Source organism: Typha angustifolia, chromosome 7, assembly GCF_048772165.1.
Source record: "Typha angustifolia cultivar Huaian chromosome 7, ASM4877216v1, whole genome shotgun sequence".
NCBI lineage: Eukaryota > Viridiplantae > Streptophyta > Magnoliopsida > Poales > Typhaceae > Typha > Typha angustifolia.
Window position 1 is genome coordinate 9476198 of NC_133245.1, and position 22117 is coordinate 9498314.

The following is a 22117-nucleotide window of genomic DNA, read 5'->3' on the forward strand; positions in this document are numbered from 1 at the left end:
TCAGCTTAGTACTCCAATACGGTTGTCGGTACTCCAATATGGTTATCCTCTAAACTATCTTGCTTAATGTGGCAGTAAATCTTCATATGCTGCTGTCCCAAATCTGCATGTAATTCTCCTACAAAAATCAGCCCATCCGATGAATCCACCACCACGAATAACTAATCTATACCAATGTAATGTCGTTCCTTGGAGATGAAAGTTTACCATCTGGACTTTTGCATCTTCCGCTATACCTTGACAATAAAAATATCATTCAACTTGAAATACCCAATCCGTTGGATCACCGCATTGGAATTTTGGAAAGTCCACGATTTTGCAAAAGATCCTTGGTTCAGGTCTAAACCTTTGTGCATGCTGATCACCTTCTCTAAATCCTTGAGCACGTCCATCACCAACTCCATTGGGATCAACCTCATCCTCATAGTGCCAATCCTCCTCATCGATAAAGCACATCAGTGCCGCATGCCTCTCGGGTTCTACTACCACCGGTCTTGGGTTTTGTAACGGAGGTGGGGATGATGTAAAGGCATAGGTAGGAGGGGATCATTGACACTCATATGACGCACCTGGACCTGTGGGGTATCTGTTCTATGGGGTCTCACTGTTGGTCCTTCTTGAAACTCCATTAGTCGTCAAAGAGATAACGAACCCAATTGATTTACGATATATTCCTTGAATTCATTGTGGTCCTTTTGTCTGTTGTCAACTCTATGCAACAATGTCTGGAACATGCCCCTTAATTCATCCATATTTGAACCTATGGATGTTGGTTGACTCAGTCTTGCCGTGGTCGCTCCAAAGGAATCGGCCTCACGGTTAGGATTATCGTGCATTGAGTTCTCTCTTATCGGTGTGCTCTCCATAGGTCTCTTTGTTGATGTCATCTTTCTTGTTTCAACCATTAATGGAGGTCTAAGGTTCGCCTGCTCTGATACCAAATTGATAGGCTCTGTTACCAATTGATCGCCTATGAAATAATTCCTTAAGATCTGAATTTATTATAGGAAGCAGTCCGTGCAACCGTGAAAAAATATTCGTCAGATATTTTTCGGTAATCAGAAAATTACAAAACCAATTGGGATGGATCCATAATTTCCTGATCTACAACTTTCGTATTTACGCCCTTTGTAGATTCGAACTGTAACAAGGACGAAAATACAGAATAATGTGGGTGATGGTGGTGGTGACAAGTAGAGTGGATGTTATGGTAATGGATGTGTATGGAGATGATGGTGGATTGTAGAAGTGATTAAGGGAAGTAGACGAAGGGAACGAAATAGTTGAGATTCCAAAGAAGAGGGGTGACTCGACAGACGAGGGAGATTAGAAGCGAGAAGAAACCTTACCAACAGTAGAAGTGGAAGGATAGTGAAGAGAGAGGAGGAAGGAGTCTAGAGAGAAGATAAGAGGCAAAAAATTAAGAATCCAATAGCATTATGAAGTTGGTTGCCATCCACATATTTATATAGGCTAGCTAACAAGTCCTAGAACAATATGAAACCCTAATTCTAGAGGATTCCCGTCGATCGCATTCGAACACACTCAAAAAAGCCCCTTCTCTAGATTTGCGAACGCGACACAGGCGTTCGAACGCAGGCATTCACAAGGCATTCACAAGGCGTTTGAACGCAGGCGTTAACAAGTTCACAAGGGCATTCGAACGCGACTCCACCTGTGTTCGAACGCGACCTAAATGAATTTTATTTTTATGAAAATAAACACCTAATGTAATAAAAAAAGATCCTAACTAAGTGTATCGATTTTCTGTATTTGTCAGCTACAAATAGAATTTTAATTTGTGTACTGATAGTAGCTTCCAAAACTATTGTCTTGGGCATATACAGCCAACAAATCAAGCAAGCGGTGGTAAAAATGAAGCTCTTCTCATTAATTTTTGGGATGTAGATGTTGCCATTTCTTATACACCTGTAATCCAATCCATGAAAGAAATGAATGACTCGAGGTTGGCAGTGCGTCGAAGAATATATTTGAGGGGCCAAGGAGAAAGTTGATCCTGAGAAGTGTAAACAGCCAAGATCACTTTGCTCCAAAATGCGTACATCAGAACGTGAATCTTAGACAGGAAAAAAAAGTATGAATCTTTGCCACCATATGAAACCGATGCAAACAAATGATCAATCAGCAAAAGGAGGCAGTTCTGCAATCATTGCAAAGGACAAGAAAACTTTTCATGTTACTCTTATCCAGAATCATACTTTCCGCCCTTTGATTATCCATAGCATATTTAATGTATTATACCGAGCAATTTGTATGCTCCATGCAGTCGTAATCAGCCACAGCATCAGTATTCAAAAGCAGGAAGGAAAATTGACAATGCTTAGTTTTAAATAACCTCTGTTGGATGCCGAAAACTTTGTTTTGATGACTGTCGGCATGAGACGTAAGTCATGACCCCCTTGTTCACATCAGAGATTGCTTTGAAAAAAATTAGACGAGTTTTCACCTATTCAAGAATATTACAATCAGCCATAGAAAATGACAAAACAATAAAACTGAAATACCAACACCTATTGCAGTTTGCATAGCAAGAATTTCTATAATTATTACTATCTCGGAAAAGTACAAAAATACCTGTTTAGCTTCCTATTATGAAATTGAAAATTGAAAATTAAAATTTAGATCTGAAAGACATAATTAATTGATCTTTTCATATATATAAATTTGTAAGACAAGATTTTTGTTTTACTCATTTTATTCAGAGTTCAGTTCAGACAATGCTTTTCTTGCTAGGCTATGTAAGAAGCGTATGAGGGGCTTCTTTGCTTTGTTCAACTTAGCATCGTGTTCTGCATCACTATCATCAACCAGGCTGCCTTCAACTGATTGTACTCTCCTGACAAGTTTCCGCAATTCCTACCAATAAAATAGTTAAAACAAATAAAACCACGTCAGCGGTCATTTAAAATTATAAGGATGACGAAAAAATTCCATCTCTTGCATATACAAAGGTGGACAGTCGAATCTACTGTAAATCAAATGTATGAAGGAAAAGAATTCAATGACAGTCACGTAGAAATAAAAGGAGAACCTAGAGAAAAAAACTTAAAAGCTTTTCACTGTAAAGATCAGATTTAGCTAATTCAGGCAATATTGATTTCTCTCTATTTGAGACCTTGTGATGTTCTTGATGTTCCATTCTGAAATCCTACCAAAAATAAGGTCACACAATATGAAAACATAAGTGCACATCGCTTTTAAAGTTAATTATTTTCTTTTCAAAGATATGTTTGAATGAAAGTATACAGTCGTCACTAGGATATGAGAGAAGATCTTGACAGTAATAGGCACAGGGTGGAGGGAAGTGAGCAATCACCGGCGGAAATGGTTATCATGAACTTTGGGGAGGTCGATGATAGCGTCGATGTTGACGGAGACAATGGAGATTGTGGCCTCGGATTGGAGAGGTACTGATCGTGGGGACGAGGGGAGGAGTCCACTTGGACGTGGCTGTTGTGTATAGGGTCGGTGAAAGCTGTGGGTGAGGGGACGAGTGGGGTGATCGGTGAAGAAGATTGCAGCTAGCTTTAGAGATTGGTAAACGAGAAGAAAGGGCCGGCCACATGAGGGTGAGGGTGTGGGTGTGTGTTGGTGCTAGTGAGGCTCTATTAGGTCAGGTTGGGTTTTGTTTACGGTTTAAATTAAGGATCCAAGTTACGGTCAATCCTGATTTAAATCGGCCAAAATGGATAGGGTTGGGATCAACCATATCGGTCGATACCGCTCGATACGAGTTTGATCTATTGATACGGGTCAGTAGACCTTATTATTTGACAAAAGTACAGTTTGGTTAGCTCTTTTCAGATGAAATTATATTTTGCATCCTTTAAGGAAATAAGTGATACGGACATTACATATAGGACTCGATGGCGTGTGTACCAGCGCAGGAGGTGCCAACAGTTGATGATCCCCCCCTATAAAGATTTGGTTATGATTTTTATTTATTTAAGGTGTCTTTTGTTTATTTCTTACTCGGGATATCTTTTGCTTAATTCCATTGTGGGTTTTTATATAGACCGATTGTATTTTCTTTTAAGGCTAATGAAAAATTATTTGACTTTGCTCTCTTGAGAACCTTAGTGTGAAACCATTTTTAAGATGGAGATGTGAAACCCTATTCCTTTCTTCATTAGTTTCCTCCTCCATCTCTCTCTCTCTCTACACGTTTTGCATTATTTTGGTATCAGAGCAAAGGATCCCAATTTATTGATGTCCCTCCTCCCGAATTCTATGCCGCTCCATAATTTGTTCTTTGCATGACCAATGGCTCCACGAACATCGGAACGCCAAGAAATTCAATGCACAATAAGTGAGGAGATTACTGTCGACGTGGAACAAAAGGAACCCATTGTCAAAGCATAATCACCACGTAAGATTCCAAAAGTTAATTACTCTTGCATCATTCAATGATCTACTACTCATATCGATTTTTATTTTTGTCATATATTGAAAAAGAAAAAAGAATTTTGAATATTTTTTTTGAAATTTCAAATTTTCAAATTTTTAGCTCTTACCTTTCTAGTATAATCCTAACAAATGCCCTCTTTTCATAAACTTTCTATCAAACTTTCTTTTTCTCCTCAACATCCTAACAAATCCTCTCTTTCCTAAACTTCTACAAAACTGCCACTTTTTTTCTCTCTCCATTATTCCAAATCTAAGTCAACCTCAGCCCAAACCCATTAGTCAACCAACCCAATCTCACTCGGAACCATTAACCCAAATACTTCAAATCTAACTCAACTCCATTAAACCCATTAGGCTTAAAAAACCCAAAACCCAATAATCTAATCCCTCAACCTGTTAACCATTTTCATCTCTAACCTTCCCTTCGCACTGAGCCCTAGCCCAACTCCCCACCACTGCCGCCTCGATGCCACTTCGACACCAGCATGCCACTCGACACTGCCTCTACGCCAGCGCTCCACCCAACACCAGCGCCCACCCAACGCCGCCTCGATGCCAACACCGCCTTCTTCAAGCCGCTCAAGTATCACTTGCTTGTAGGCGTCGACACCATCCACTCTAGTGGTCGCCGTTGACAACGCCGACATTGCGCTATTTCATGGCTGCCACCATCGGGATTTTCATAGACGTTGTGCCGCCACGGACACCGATGACCCCATCGCCGCCAGTGCTAGCTCCATCACTACGGTTGATCCTCCTAGCCTCCTTATTGCCATTAACAACCCCCAAGCATTGTGCTGCTACCAATTGGCAAGTTAGCCCATAATCAGAAAACAGAAAGAGGAGAAAAGAAAGGGTGATAACTCAAATTTTGTTTTCAAATTGGCAAGTATGCTTCTCCATAGTAATAGATATTTCCGGATCATTCTTTTCTGGTATCATCTCTAAACTTTTATCAGTTCCTACTGTCCACATATAGTGAGGGAGAGATTACATAATTATCTTTTATGCTTCAGTCCTAATATTAAGAGTTGAACTGTGCCGAATAGAATATTAGCATTATGTTAATTTTGGGAAAGAAGTTTAAAGCATATTTTTGGGATCTACTTTCCACGAACCACTCCAATAGATTCATTCTCCATCCCGAATTTATTTCAATCCCAAAAATACTCTACTATCCAACCGTTCAATCTCTAATTCATTCTTAATTTCGAAGATTTGCGGTAACCTAAACTTTCTCTACGTGAGCCGAAAACTAGTTTTGACTTCGAATTTGGACTCACAATGATCGTGGTGTTAGGAAGGTGATCATTACAGCGTACTTTAGCAAGCTCAGCTTATGGCTATACCATCAAATACGCATAGAACCCGAAGATGTACACAAGATGATTTTCAGACTCACGACGGGCACTATGAGTTCCACGTAATATCGTTTAACCTCACCAATGCTCCGGTGACTTTTCAAGGGATGATGAACGACCTCTTTTGTCTGTTCTTGTGTCGATACGTGCTTGTCTTTCTTTATGATATTTTAGTATACAGTAATGGATTGGAAGACCACTTGCGGTATGTATAGGAGGTGCTTGACATCTTGCGGCATAACCAACTCAAGGTCAAGATGAACAGTGTTTGTAAGGCAAGTGATAGGACTACGGAACAATTCCTTCAAGATCTGAATTTATTGTAGGAAGCAGTCCGCGCAACCGAGGAAAAATATTCACCAAATATTCTTCCGTAGTTAGAAAATTACGAAACCAAGTGGAATCGATCCATAACTCCCTGATCTACGTTTTCCGTATTTACGCCATTCGCAAATTCGAACTACAACTAGGACGAAAACACTATATATTGCAGATGATGGTGGTGGTGACGGGTGGAGTAGACGTTAGGGTTATGGATGATAATGGAGATGAGGGTGGATGAGTGATGTCGTTTAAGTAATTAAGACAAAGGGGAAGAAGTGGTCGAGATCCCCAAGAAGAGGGAGGACTTGACAGACGAGGGAGAGTAGAAGCTAAGAGAGATCTTGCCAACGATAGAGGTGGTAGGTTGGTGAAGAGGGAGGAGGAAGATTGAGGTAGAGAAAATAGAAAGAAGATAGGAGGCAAGAAATCAATAATCCAATAGTATAATGATTTTGGCTACCATCCATACCTTTATAGAGGCTAGCCAACAAGCCAAAATACAATTATTAACCCTAATTCTAGAAGATTCCCGCCGATCGCGTTCGAACGCACCCAATCACATTCGAACGTACAAAAGGCGTTATCTATATGTGCGAACGCGATGCTGATATGATTCGGGCTTCACCGATGTCATCTCGAGCATGGATACACTTTAAGGGTATTTTTCATTTTTGTTTTAATGTTTAATTCATAGGAAAATAAGTTTTCTGTATGTTGCGTTCGAACGTGGGTGGAGTGCGTTCGAACGCGCTTGCGAACACCTCCATTAGGTTCGCAAATACAGAGAGTACAAAATGTGTGTTCGAACGGTGCATTCTAACGCTATTGCGAACCGATCATATTCGAACGCAGTCGGTGAAAATCTACTATTTTAGGGTTAATAATTACCATTTTTGAAATGTTTAATTAGCCTCTAAAGGTATGGATGGCAACCATGGAATCATTATAGAATGAATTGAGTTTTGCCCGTGTCTCCGTCTTCTTCTCTCCCGTTCTCCCGTTCTCTCGTTCCCCTCGATCGGCCACTCACCCTAGTCCCTTAGAGGCGGCCCACTCCTCCCCCTTCTTCCAATTTATCTATCACTTTGCCCTAACCTTTACCATCACCCATAACCCTTCCACCTCTACATATTCACTAGTGCCACCCCATTACCGTCGGTCTACCACCATCCATCATCACTTAGGATCTCGTGCCTCCATCCACAGATCCAAAGACAAACTTCCTGACGTCCGTCTACTAATTGGACAATATCTAGAGATCCCACCGTCCGATTCGCCTGAAACTAGATTTGTTGGAAAGCTCATTTTCAGGGCTTTAACATATCAAAATTTCACGTCAATCCAACGGCAGCATTTTTTGGGATCTATTTTCAAAGTTCCATGTCAGATCCTGTTTTAATCTGAAAATCAAGATAGATCGACTTTTGGCCTAAAGGGAGATCGTATCAGATGCAAACGTTCGAACGCACATTTTGCGTTTTCTATTTTTGCGAACTTGATGCAAGCATTCGCAAAGGCGTTTGAATGCGACCTACAGAAATTTTATTTTAATGAAAATAAACTAATGCAATAAGAAAAAACCCTAACTAAATATATCAGCCCACCACAATTCCCCAACCTTATCCTCAAGGTTAAAAGTCAGGAAAACGCTCCAAAATATCAGTCTCTAACTCTCATGTCGCCTCATCGGATGGCTTGCCAAGCCACTCGACTAAAATCTCCATCTCTAATCTGGTAACATATCGTCGTAGGCACCTAGTAAGTACACGAACTGGCTCTATGATCTCTGTCTCCTCCAATGGCGCTAGTAAGACTGATTCAATGATCTCATAATCTCCAATCTGCTCCCTCAGCAATAAAACATGAAAGACAGGATGTACTCTCGACCCTTCCGGCAGCTCTAAACGATACACAACCAGACTGAAGTAGCAATGTACTAACTTCTACTTTCACATCGGATTGAAGATCACTTGTCGATACGGTTGCACCCTCATAAATACCCAACTGCCAATGTCAAACTCCTGCTCCCTATGACTGCGATCATAAATTTGCTTAATGTGGTTTTGAGCAAGTTTAAGATAGGCACGCAACCTCCTCAATGTGTCATCTCCATCCATCAAAGCTAAGTCCACCTCTGTCCGATTTGCAGATGTCACTAGATCATAAGCACGTAATATCAGAATCGTGCGTCCATACATCACTTCAAATAGGGTCATGTCAATGCTACTTTGGTATGCAGTATTATAAGACCACTCCACCCACGGTAAGAACTCCAACCATCATCTCGGCATCTCTCCAACAAAGCACCTCAAGTACTGCTCAATGCCTCGATTGACCACCTTGGTTTGGCCCGTCCGTCTGTGGATAGTAGGCAGAACTCAAGTTCAACCGAGTCCCCTGCAATCTGAAAAACTCCATCCAAAAGTCGCTCATAAATACACGATCACGATCCGAGACAATCATACGTGGCATGCCATGTAACCGAGCAATATCTCACAAAAATTTCAACTACTAACTTGGCTAAAAATGAATGTGACAATACTGAAAAGTGCGTATACTTGCTCAATTTGTCAACCACCACAAAGATAACGGAATAACCACGTATCAGCGGAAGACCCTCTATGAAATCCATATAAATATCTTTCCAAACACAGTCCGGTATAGGTAAAGACTATAGTAATCCGACCGGTTTCAATATGGTTGCCTTAACCCTTTGACAGACTTCGCAAGCACAAACAGAACTCCTCACATCCTGCCTCAATCCTGGCCACGTGCAATTTTGAGATATCCTCTTATAAATCATTAAGACACCCTCGTGACCAGCCTCTAGAGTTTGGTAGAAGTGCTCCAACAATTTTTGCCGCAATCTATCATTTGCGAGCACTCGAATGCATCCGAGGTCTAGCAGCAAACCGTCTCGATTTTCCAACTCTGTATGGCGCTCCGAATCATCCATCACCTCCTCTAACAATCTCAAAACATCTTGGTCAGATATACATGCATACCTCAGCCAATCAAGAAAAAGAAAAGTGGGTGAAGAATAGGCTGCAAGCTCGACTGTATCGGGTTGGCGTGATAATGCATCCACCACTCTATTTTCCGTTTTTTTATTGTATTGAATTTCATAATCATACCCCAGCAATTTTATAACCATCTCTATTGTACCGAAGTGTGTATATGCTGTCCCATAAAGTATGGAAGGCTCCTTTCATCAGTTCAGATAATGAATCGTCTACTGATCAAATAAGGCCTCCACTTTGTCATCGCATGTAGAATTGTCAATATCTCTCTCTCGTAATTCGATAATTGCTGAGATTTTTGTGATAAAACTTTTCTAAGAAAGGCAATGGGACGTCCTTCTTGCATTAGTACAGCTCCTATGCCAACTCCCGACACATCACATTCTATAATGAATTCTTTGATGAAGTCCGGTAGCGCTAAAACAGGCGCCGTCGTCATTATTGTTTTTAGTTTTTCAAAGGCTGTAATGCTTTATCCGTCATCTAAAAGAGTCCTTCAATAAAAAAGTGATTAGCAGCGATCTTGCCATACCCGATGATAAAGCGGCGATAATATCCGATCAACTCCAAAAATCCTCACAATCCTATGATGGTAGTAGAAATAAGCCAAGCGGTCATGCATGCTACCTTTTGAGGATTTGCTCCTACACCTTCCACTAAGATGATGTGGCCTAAATACTCCACTTGTGTTACTTCCTATAGGCACTTGGATTTCTTGATCTTCACCTGGTTTTGCTTTAACAAATTCAGCACATCCTCCAAATACTGCCAAAGCTCCAATTCAGTCTTGCCATATACCAAAATGTCATCAAAGAATACCAAAACATACATTCGCAATAGAAGCCGAAATATATCATTCATGAGGCCTTGAAAAGTAATTGGAGCATTAGTGAGACCAAAAGACATCACCTGGAACTCGTAATGCCCGTCCGAAGTCCAAAATGCAGTCTTGTGCACATCTACCGGGTGAACTCTAATTTGATGATACCCGACCCTCAAGTCAAGCTTGCTGAATATAGTCGCCCGTGCAAGCTCGTCCAACAGCTTCTCTATAACCAAAATGGGATACTGGTCTTTGATGGTAATAGAGTTTAGTACTCGATAGTTGACACAAAAATACCATGTCCCATCCTTTTTTCGCACTAATAGCACGGGCGATGAGTATGAGCTATAACTTGGTTGAATGAAGCCTTGCTCTAACATCTCGGCTACTATCTTGGAGATAACTTGCGTTTGCCACGTGTGGATACCGATATGGCCTCACATTCGCCGATGCAACCCCGAGCAAAATCTCTATGCGGTAGTTTGCCGTTCTCCTTGGTGGCAACTCCTTTGGTTCCTCAAATAGTCCAACAAATTTGTCTAATAAATTAGACAACTCGATGGTAGTGTTTAGACTCATTTGAGGCTCATCTCCTACTGGTTCTAACTGTAGAAGATAGGCCAAATCACTCGCACAAGGCAGCCCCACCATCGGCTGCATTGCAGGAATCGACGGAAATCGAACGCCATCAAGCCACACATCTCTGTTTCCTTGCTTAAATTTCATCCACATGCTCCGGAAATCAAAATCGAGTCCTAAGCTTTGCAACCATTGTGTGCCTAGGACAATGTTCTCGCTCCTCGCAGCGGCAATTGATATAAGTACAATGATGTCGTGTCCTTGCACCCGTATACCGACCCGACGACACAAGCTCTCCGCCTTAAACTTTGTGCCGTCTCAAATAGCCACGTCAAACCTCGTGGTCGGTTCAGCATCCAAATCAAATCTCCTCACAAACTTCTCATCTAGAAAGTTGTGTGCTCCCGGAATCGATGAAGATATGCACACAATGCTTTCTAACGAGTCCGTCTACCCGTAACATCTTCGACGCGAAAGTACCCAAATATGCATGCATCGACATTTCAGCTTGGATATCTTCCTCCGCGCCCTCCTCAACGGTGTCCTCATGGACTCCCTTTGAACATTCTCCATCATCACCCACCTCATCATCCTCCTCGAGACGGTCGATGAGTATCACACTACTGATTGGTTTGAAACACCGATGACCGGGGGTGAAATGTTCATCACATCAAAAGCAAAGACCCTTCGATCTTCGCTTCTCCACCTGGGCAAGTGTGAGAGTTCGAACGAGAGGTCTTGTGCCTTCTCTAATATCAGAATGTCTCAAAGATGGCCGTGGTCTAGTACTCATAGCCGTTGTCTTCGAACCCGTAGAATTTCCAGCCTGCATTCTAGGCACAAACCGTCCATCTGGGTTGCCCCAACTTATTTTTGGGGCCATATTGAGAGCTTTATATTTTTGCTCCATCCTCACAGCCTTCTTAAAGGCCTCTTCAAGAGTGGTTAGACAAAGAGCACGAACATCCACATGTATCCCATTCCACAGCCCTAATATGAATATGTTCATCAATGTTGGTTTGGGCCAAGGTGGCTCATGACGACTACTAACTCTTTCAAATTCAGCTTGGTACTCTAATACGGTCGTTCTCTAAGCCATCTTACTTAATGTGGTAGCAAAATCTTTATATGCCGCTGTCCCAAATCTGCGTGTAATCCTCCTACAGAAGTCAGCCCAATCAGTAAATTCTCCACCATAAATAACCGATCTATACCAATGTAATACCGTTCCTTGGAGGTGAAAGCTTGCGATCTGGACCTTTGCGTCCTCCGCTGTCTCTTGACAATCAAAGTATTGCTCCACTTAAAACACCCAATCTGTTGAATCACCGCCTTAGAATTTTGGAAAGTCCAAGCGTGCGGTTCTCCCCCAAATAGCATTATCGGGTTTGCGAAAGATCCTTGGTTCACGTCTGAACCTTTGTGCATGTTGATCTCCTCTAAATCCTCGAGCACGTCCATCACCATCTTCGAAGGGATCAACCTCATCCTCAAAGTGCCAATCCTCTTCTTCGACGAAGCGCACTGGTGCCGCTCGCCTCTCGGGTTCCACCACCGCCGGTCTTGGGTTTTGTAACGGAGGTAGGGGATAATGTGTAGGCATAGGCAAAAGAGGATCATTAACACTAACATGTCGCACCTGGACCTGTGGGGTATCGATTCGGTGTAGTCCCACCGCTGGTCCTTCTTAAGGCACTGATCTTCATCAAGGATATGACAAAACCGATCGATTCATGACATATTCATTTAAAGTATTATGATCATTTTGCAATGCGTCAACTCTATGCAGCAATGTTTGAAACATACCTCTAAGTTCATCCGCCAAGCCCATATTCACACCCATAGACGTTGGTTAACTCGGTCTTGCCATACTCGCTCCAAAAGAATCGGCCTCACAGTTAGGACTATCGTAGGTTGAGTCTTCCCTGGTCAGTGTGCTCTCCATTAGTCTTTTTGTCAACGTCATCTTCCTTGTTTTAACCATTAATGGAGATCCCAAGGTTCGCCTGGCTCTAACACCAATAATAGGGTTTACGGAACGATTCTTTCAAGATATGGATTTATTACAAGAAGCAGTCCGTGCAACCGATGAAAAATATTCACTAAATATTCTCCCGTAGTCAGAAAATTACGAAACCAAATGGAATCAATCCGTAACTCCCTAATCTGCGTTTTTCACATTTATGGCCTTCGCAGATTCGAACTGCAACTAGAACAAAAACACGATATATTGCGGATGATGGTGGTGGTGACGAGTGGAGTGGATGTTAGGGTTATGGATGATAATGGAGATGAGGGTATATGGGTGATGTCGTTTAAGTGGTTAAGACGAAAGGAAAGTGGTCGAGATCCCTAAGAAGAGGGAGAACTCGACAGACGAGGAAGATTAGAAGTTAGAAGAAACGTTGCCAACAGTAGAGGTGATAGGTTGGTGAAGAGAGAGGAGGGAGATTAGGGTAGAGAGAATAGAGAAGATAGAAGGCAAGAAATCAATAATCCAATAGCATAATGATTTTGGCTGCCATCCACACCTTTATAGAGGCTAGCCAATAAGTTAAAATACAATTATTAACCCTAATTCTAGAATATTCCCGCCAATCGTGTTCGAACGCACGAAAGGCGTTCTCTGTATGTGCGAACGCGATGCAGGCGTTCGAACGCGATGTTCAAACGCATATTTTGCGTTCTTTATTTTTGCGAACCTGATACAGGCATTCGTAAGGGCATTCGAACGCGACCCCTTCTGCGTTCGAACGCGACCAACAGAAATTTTATTTTAATAAAAATAAATAACTAATATAATAAGAAAAGACCCTAACTAAATGTATCAACAAGCCAAGAGTGATACTTAGGGCACATTAGTTTTGCCACAATAGTGGAAGTCAACCCGAGGAAGATCAAGAATATGGCGAAGTGGCCGATTAGGAAAACCATCAAGTATTAATGACCAACTACAGGAAGATTGCTACCCCGCAGACCTCCATACTCTACAAGGGAGGCTTCATCTGGACCGAGATGGGAACACTAATAGATGGCCATGAGGATGTTAATGAGGACATGAAAGCTTTAGATGATAAATCGTTTCCTTACTGTACTCCTTGAGGACAAGATGGGAAAGTGTGGTGGATTGTAATAGTTAGCTAATAGTTTGTTTGTATAAGAAATAAAAATTCTATCAGTAAAAGGAGCAAGTCTCGAGATGGGTATTCGAACGCCCTCAAAGCCATTTGAATGCATTAACCCGAGACTCAAAAGATTAATCAGGCATTCGAATACCCTCAAGGCCATTCGAACAACCTCGCATTTTCTTGACAGCCAAAAAATAAATTGCATTCGAATGCCCAACGGCGAGAAACTCTAGCTTAGGTGTTTTAATTAAGTTTTTCGCTTTTGTTAGGCAACAAGATTCGAATCTATTTGATTCTATTGCTAAGTCAAGTTGAGTCAGGGAGCCATCTATAAATAGATGTGGTGTGCACCTAGATTTTCATTTTGAATTATTAAAGTTAATTAGCAAGATCGTCTCCTTCCTCCTTGTTCAACTACTTCCAAGCTTTGGAACCTTAGCCACCATCTAGGATCTTTATTGCCGTCTGTCTTCCTCTTCGTCTGGCTACACCCTCTTACCCTAAGGAACGGCCCTACTTCTCTATCTTTTTCTTATCGACTACCTCAACTTCCACCATTATCATCTCCACTACCTTACCACAACCCTAGGCCGATCACCACCATGCCTCTTCGGCTTCCACTTTTCATGATCCACTCCAATAAATCATTCTCCACACCAAATCTACATCAATCCCAAAAATACTCTACCATCCAACCATTGGATCTCTAGTTCATTCTTTAACTTTCAAGATTTGTGGCAATCTTAATTTTCTCTACATGAGTCAGAATCCAGTTTCGACTTCGGATTTGAACTCACACATGGGGTTAGTAAGGTGATTGTTACAGTGTACTTTAGCAAGCTTGGTTTATTGGCAAACTACCATCAAATACGTATGGATCCCGAAGATGTACACAAGACGGCGTTTCGGACACTATGAGTTTCACATGATGTCGTTCGGCCTCACCAACACTTTGGTGACTTTTTAAGGGCTGATGATCAACATCTTTTATCCACTCTTGTGTCGATACATGCTCGTCTTTTTCAATGATATTTTGGTGTATAGTAAAGGATAGGAAGACCACTTGCCAGGATTATACATTAATTCTTTACGAACCATTGACTCTCTGTTGTGTAGATTGTTTATCCTTCTTTTTACTAATTAGATGAGTCAACATCTGTTTTCTAACTTCCAAGGACACATGAGTGCAAGTTGCTATATTTCCTTACCTTCCAGCTAAATTTTCTTTTAAACGGCTTAACACCACCACTCATTTCTTTTCCACACTAGTTGTATTTAACACGTCTTTTATCTCGCCTAATAGTTCTATAATGTTGCCACCCAATGTCGGTATCATATGACTTCTCTATTAGAGCCAGTGATATTTTATGTTTTCACTATAATTTTGTAACTAAAAAACATAAACAAAAATTAAAATAAAATATAAAATAATTTAAATTTACAAAATTAAAACCCTTAATTTTTTTCTGTTTTTTTTTCTTTACTTCTTTCCAATTTCCACCCCTCTCTGCCTCTCTCAAGTTCTCAGCAGCAGCAGTAGTAGGTGCGCAGCCGCATCTGAAAAAAAAAAAAAAGAGAAAGAGGAATTAGAACATGAAAAGAAAAACTCACCCAAGATCGTCGGAGATCTACTTGGTTGCCGGTGAGAAAGAGAGAAAGAAAAGAGAAAAAAAAAAAGGGAGAACAAGAGGCAGGTGGGTGGGGGGACATCAATTATTAATGTTCCCCGAGTCGGATACGACCTGTTCCCACCCATTTCGGTTGACATCAGACAAAACGGCCGATACCCCAGCCGAAACCAGCTTAAACTGGCTGGTTTGGGCCAAGATCGGGATCAGCTAGGGTAGAAACTGGGAGCCTTGGTTTGCATGGCATGCCGCAATCATCAATCGGACCGGGATCGAATTTTTGTGAGTGCATTTTGGTTTGAATTCTTTCAAGTACATGGGACGAGACTCAACTTGAACCCCCAAACTGATGGCCAAACTAAAATGATGAACTGCGGACTCGAGCAATAGTTGCACTGCTTCTTTACGGACAGACCCATGGATTGGGTCAAATTTCTTTCGTTGGGCTGAATACTCTCACAATACGACTCACTACTTCAGCACCGGCACGAGCCCATTTGAAGTGGTGTATGATCGGTCGCAACCGACAAGTGCTTCGAGCCTATGACCCGATTATCGCGGTGAACGAAACCGAGGTCAATCTAGAGTTGGCGAACCGAAACAAGACTCTGAGGAAACTCAAGACCCATCTTACGTCGGCCCAAAACCACATAAAACAAACCCCCGACAAAGGTCGTTGTGGGCAAATTGGTATTCGTTTGAGCCCAACCATATCAATAGTTCACATTAAGGTCATTCCTAAACCAAAAGCTGAGCTACAAGTATTTTGGGTCTTTACGAGTTGAGCAACGGGTCAACCCAGTTGCATACTGGTTGGCCTTACCCGCAAACGCTCGCATTCACCCGATGTTCCATTTGTCCGTTCTCAAGGCCCACATCAAACCAAACCAAGTGGCTAACCCAACCCTACTCGAGCTGATGGAGGAGAGCAGCCCAACCAAGTTTATTCAAGTCTTGGGTCGATAAAGGAAGCACCAGGGAGCCCAATTAGAGACCAAGATCTTGATCGAGTGGTTAGGTCAACTTGCGGATAACTCCACTTGGGAGCTTAAGTCGGACATACTAGACCGCTTCCCTAACTTTGCACTAGGTGACAGAAGCGTGGTAGAATAATATGATTTGAACTTAACCAAACCACCTCGAGCTAGACCCGCGATTATTGTAATTGCACTTTAGTCCCAATGTTTTAGTTATTTGCTTAGGTTGGAATTGGGTTGGTACGATGGGTTAGCAAAACCGGCTCGAGATCCGTAGCCACCTAAAAAGCTATGCGGTGCACACCGGATTGCATTATTATCGGAAAATTGTTCATCAACAAAGTAGAATTTTTCAGAGGTGGACGTTAAGCTTTATCAATGGGAAAGGGGCATGTTCTATCTTTCAAACCCTTATTCCTTTGAAACAAGATTTCTTGGCAGAACTTTTCCAATAGTTAAAATATTCCTATCTCAGCTACCATGCCAGTACTTTTAAAAGATATCTTGGTGCATAAGGCTCCTACTATTGCAGCGTCTTGATAGGGGAAGATATCGCAAACTTACCTTTTGTTAGAGAATATTTGCCTTTTATCATGAAAATTTGGGTGCAAGCGGTAAGTCTTACCATCACATAAAGTGACATTCTCTATTCCTTTAAACACATGGTACATCATTCTCATTCAAAGGATAGAGTAAAGAAAAATTCAACATTTTCTAATCATAATACTAGAGTGAAAATTAAAGAGTTAAATTACCTGGCGGTCAAACTCCACATTATGAATTGAATACACTTCATTTGTGATTGATGAATCTTTGCAAATAAGGCCATCAGACCATCTAGTTGCCATTTCCATGTACTCTTCGCCATCCTAGTACAAGCACCCATAAGTGCTATGTCAGTCACTGAATGCATATATATTAGTAAAAAGAGTAGCCCTTGTAATGTACCTCCTTATCATGTGTTGCTTCTTCTTCCTCGTCATTATCATCAACAGACCATGAGTCTTCACCAGATAAAGCAAACAGCCTACTGTTGTCGCCATCTTTAGAAGCCTGAATTAAAGCATCCATCAATTCAGGTTCTGCATTCCGTAGAAGTTGGCCTGACATGAAATGCATAGGTACTTTTGAAGTGGACAAATTAAAATTTATGAAGAAGAAATAAAGTTGCATTAGAGGACCATATAGCAACTTTTATGAAGAAGAAAGAAATAAAAAGAAATTGATGAGACAATCTAGTCAGAAAAAATCAAAAGGAGGTTTTAGTAGAATATTTCTTGAAAGAAAAACAGATGCAATACATATGTCAATTTTGTATCTGCAAATCTTGCTCAATGTACAAGATTTAAGTTATTTAAGTCATGTCAAAACTTGCAGAATATCAACGATTAGCTCCAATCTTAATCTATAGAAAATGACTTTGCCATGTGTTCTAATATTGAAATTAATGAGAAGACTTCATTTTATAACACCTCTTGTAATAATGACACCGCAAATTTAGATATTGAGAAATCTTAAGAAATTGATTTGAACAGTAACAGACTATAAAGCGTGCTTCCGATAGTTCAACAAAATTCATATATAGACAAGTAAGCGTTTCTATTCTTAATTTTTTATAGTCCATCATCACATCATACAAATTTCACATAAAAAATATTCTAGGCCTATGATTTTATAAATTACAAGATTTTGGATCAAATCCCAAGAACATATATCTAAGCCTTTGGAGAAAGATTGAGAGGTGGTCGAACCGATACAAGTATTAGCCAAATGAAGACGATGAAAGTGGTTGGGCTGATCCACCGATAGGTCATCTTGGAAGCTTGAGGAGGAGATATTGGATCATTTCCCTCATTTTACATTTTAAGGACAATGTGAGGTAAGTGTGGTTGACTAATATGATTCAGCACTTATAAATTACTTTCTTACTTAAGGAGTGAGTTAGGGAGTGTTTTTAAAAAATTTCTAAAAAATAGGGTCTCGATCTGAGGCGTTCGAATGCTGCCGGCCCAATGGTCAAATGCTCTAACCCGACAACCAATCAAGATTTAAAGCATTCGAATGCCCATAGCTCGACATTTGAATGCTCAAGCCTGACAGCCAATCAGAGTTGAAAGCGTTCAAATGCCACTCACATGGCATTCGAGAGCCCCAACCCGATAGTCAGCCAAGACTTAAGGCGTTTGAGTGCCCCAGCCCGATAGCCAATCAAGGCTTAAGGCGTTCGAATACCCGTGGAGGCCATTTGAGTGCCCGATGTAGAGTTTGTTTTGTATTCATATTCTGGACATATTTACTTTGTATTAGGTCTCTTTAGGGTCTTTAGGACATGTGGTTAACTTATAAGTATGTGTCTAATCAGCCTCTTTTCAATTATTGCATATTTTGGATTAATCCTATCTATCTAAACTCTCTCTAACTCCCTTATCTCTCAAACTCTCTTAACTCTCTTTCTCCCTCAATTATATCAACTCTTCTTAGACCCCTTTTGTTTGGTTATTCCCCTCAATCATCGAAGCCAACCGACATCTCCCCCTTCATCCTTTCCTATCAACAACACCGACAAGTATCCCACAAATTTCATTTGCAATTTGCCCTAGTTTACCACGTAACATTTACCCAGGGTTATCATCTATCAAAGCACTTTCTTTTCTTAAATCACCATCACCAACACATTCCTCTCGTTCTCCTCATCAATTTATCTTACTCATAAGCACAATTGCACCACTAAAATCATATTTTATGCTCTGCCCTAATTCATCAACCCTAAACTCTAGATTTGATGTCGAGATGATTCAGACCCTAGAATGGTTCGTAGCACAAAAGGAATCACAACTCAGTTGGGGGGATTGCTACAAGGAATCAGACAAAAGAATATCTAGGGATTGAACTCACTCTCTCATAGAATCAAAGATGCCATAGTGAGATATTGAATTATCTAGAGTGATCACGAGCACTTGATAGTCTATGGGTTTTTTGCAGGTTCTTTCGATTAATTACACTACACTGCCAGAAAAGGAGGTCAATTTTATCACCCAGAAGACAGAGAAGTGCATGAAGTATTTGACTATTTTCTGTCAATCAAGAATGATTCTGTTTCAACAGCAATCGCGAATGATCACTTTCACGCTTTCACTTGGGCATGTCTCTTACCAATAAGAATTGTATAAAGAAGTTCTGAAACACAATATATATATATATATATGAGATCTCAGCTAATTGTACACCATAAGTTTGAATTGATCTTATTAGGCATGTAAATTACGCGAAACTACTACACCAAAAGTTTGAATTGATCTTATAGGGCATGTACATTACAAAAAAGTACGATGCATTTTAGTCTCAAAATTATCAGCTACTTTGGGAGTTAGAGTACTTATCAAGTATCCAAAATCCCTCTCTTATCAAATGTTTAACAATAATCTCTTAATTACAAAGAAAAGAAGAAGAGGAACGTTGCAAAAAACCCAAAAAGCTTAACAACATAATAGCAATTTCAAGGACAACATACCGATATAATTAAACTGCCTTCTTCTTCCCTCTCGGACATCCGGACCAAGCTTCTGCAATTCAACAGCACATGCTAAGATGAACCAATTGAAAAGAACAAACCTTCCATAGTTCCAATACCAAAAAAAAAAAAAAACTCCTCACTACCTTGACAAGCATCAGAGCATCAAAGACCTCACGCTCGAGAGAAGCAACGCTACCAATCAAATCACCCACCTCGTCATTACAATGCCACCGATAAACTCCCAAAAACCAACATCCCAAATAAGTTCAATACCTGAGAACGCGTTTAATTTGAGGAGTGGAAAATTTGGCAAGATCCATTCCCCACTTTACAGCGCGGCGTGCCTCCCTCTTCAGCTCGTTCCGGCTCTTCTTCATTTGTGATTCTTCAAAGCGGGTCTCCTCCTCCTCCCCTGGATCGTCTTCTGCCATTGGAACGCCGAGAGGCCTCAAGCCTCGGGCTTGGGTCCCGGTGCTTCGGGTGAAGCGGAAGGAGGAGAAGAAGAAGTGGTGAGGTTTAGCGGGGAAGAGGGAGGGAAGGAACCACGGGCAAGGATAGCGCCTCAGTGGCAAAGCAGCCACTGCCGCTTGGGCCATGCTTCGTCTTTCGAAACCAAGGCCAGAATGAGGTGATCAATGACCTTTATTATGGGCTGAGATCAAAAGCTAACGACCCACCCAAGCCCGGCGCAAATCTGGCTTGTCTGACCGAGCATGGACTAAATCTTCACCTATCCGGCTCACCACAAAAGCCCGACCCACTATGCATGTCCAAGCTCAATGTTTAAGGACAATCCGGACGGGGTTAGAGTTCTAGAGCTCATTATGCTAGTCAAAATTTATTGCCCCCATGCATAGCATCGTCCGTTCTATCATTCTTATGTAGTGCTAGTTCAACTTTAAGTTGATCTAACTCACAGGTATCTAGAGGACTTAGCCAAGCAGTATACTAAGTCAGTGTGAATAGGCCACCCTCAAGTGATAGAGGTGGATTTGCTACATAATCATCAATGTGAAGTTGGTTAGAGTTAGTGAATGTAACATTTAGAAAAAAAAAAACAAATAAAAAAAATGAGAGGGTCACACATGCTTGGCACATACGGCATTGTTCTTCCTTCTCCCTTTCAGAGACAAAAGGAGCAAAATCTTTTTTTTCGACGATTTTGTTGTGGAAAGAATCCGTAAACCTTAACAACTCTTTCCCTATATAAATTGAGGCATATTTTCCTCCAAGGGGGCCATCTCCTACTTCCTCTTCTTGATATTTTGTTTCTACATCTTTACCTCATTGATATCATCATCAAAGTGCCAATCTTTTTCACCGACGAAGCGCACAGGTGCCGCGCGCCTCTCGAGTTTCACTAGCGCTGGCCTCGGGTTGTGTATCAAAGGTGGGGAATGTTGTGTATGAATAGGTAAAAGCGGCTCATTGACATTAACATGTCACACCTAGACTTATAAGGCGTCGGTTCGTTGTGGTTCCATCGTTGGTCCTTCTTGCGACACCGATCTTCATTGAGGAGATGACGAAGCCGATCAGTTCATGATGTATTCTTTCAAAGTATTATGATCATTCTGTATTGTATCCACCTGTCAATACACAATTTGCATTCTCTATCAATGTGAACGCCTATAGGCGTTCGCGAGGGTGTTCGAACGCGCCCCCTCTTGCATTCGAACATGATCTATAAAAACCTTATTTTTTAAAAAAATAAATAACTAGTAAAATAAGAAAAAACTCCATCAATGTGTATCATTTAGTTAGTGGATTAATGGGTTACTAGGTTAGTGAGTTAGTGGTTTAGTAAGTTGGTGAGTTGGGCTTTAGTGATTAGCCATATTAAGGTCCAATTAATAAAAGTAGGTGGGTTGTGACCTTTTGACCTAATCCATTTTGGTTTAGGTTGGGTCTTAGCCCAACCAATTGTTTAATATCTGGTGTTGTGGGCTAGCCCAAGTATTGGGTTTTATTTTAGCCCAATTAATAGGATTCATGTTGTTTTAAATTCTAAAAATACTATTCAAGTGTAGAATTATTTATGGATAAATATGAAGATTTATACTTGTACTTAAATTGAGAATTTGAGCTATCCTACATGGAGTTAAAGTGAGTGAATTTACTTACATAATTATTGTCTCATATTTCATACTATGATTCCTTTCCTTATGGCCTCAGACTTTGAGCAAAGCCTTAGAAGATGCTACTTGGATGGAGCAAAAGCATGTAGCCTTGAAGAGTGTCATGAGGACCCCTGGGCTAATCGGAACAGTGGGCACACACCAAAGGAAGCAGTGCAGCCAGTGAACCCGAGTTGATCCCAAGGGCCGCACCTACA

At 41.0% G+C, this 22117-nt stretch overlaps 1 protein-coding gene across 3 annotated transcripts; it reads right to left on the minus strand.

The window, feature by feature from the left end:
- Nucleotides 1-2285: 2285 nt before the first annotated feature.
- LOC140762755 (uncharacterized) lies at nucleotides 2286-20392 on the minus strand. Of its 3 annotated transcripts, none has more exons than XM_073100692.1 (7): nucleotides 20056-20392; nucleotides 19926-19974; nucleotides 19780-19831; nucleotides 17217-17371; nucleotides 17024-17137; nucleotides 2711-2877; nucleotides 2286-2467 (listed from the first exon to the last, which is right to left on the minus strand). In XM_073100692.1, the coding sequence occupies exons 1-6, from the start codon at nucleotides 20376-20378 to the stop codon at nucleotides 2716-2718; spliced, it is 855 nt and encodes a 284-aa protein (XP_072956793.1). In that variant the 5' UTR covers nucleotides 20379-20392; the 3' UTR covers nucleotides 2286-2467; nucleotides 2711-2715. The 3 variants fall into 3 exon arrangements, with proteins under 3 accessions (XP_072956793.1, XP_072956795.1, XP_072956792.1); XM_073100694.1 differs by lacking the exon at nucleotides 2286-2467 and adding an exon at nucleotides 15148-15220 and having other exon boundaries at nucleotides 2656-2877; XM_073100691.1 differs by lacking the exon at nucleotides 2286-2467 and having other exon boundaries at nucleotides 2656-2877.
- Nucleotides 20393-22117: the final 1725 nt, after the last annotated feature.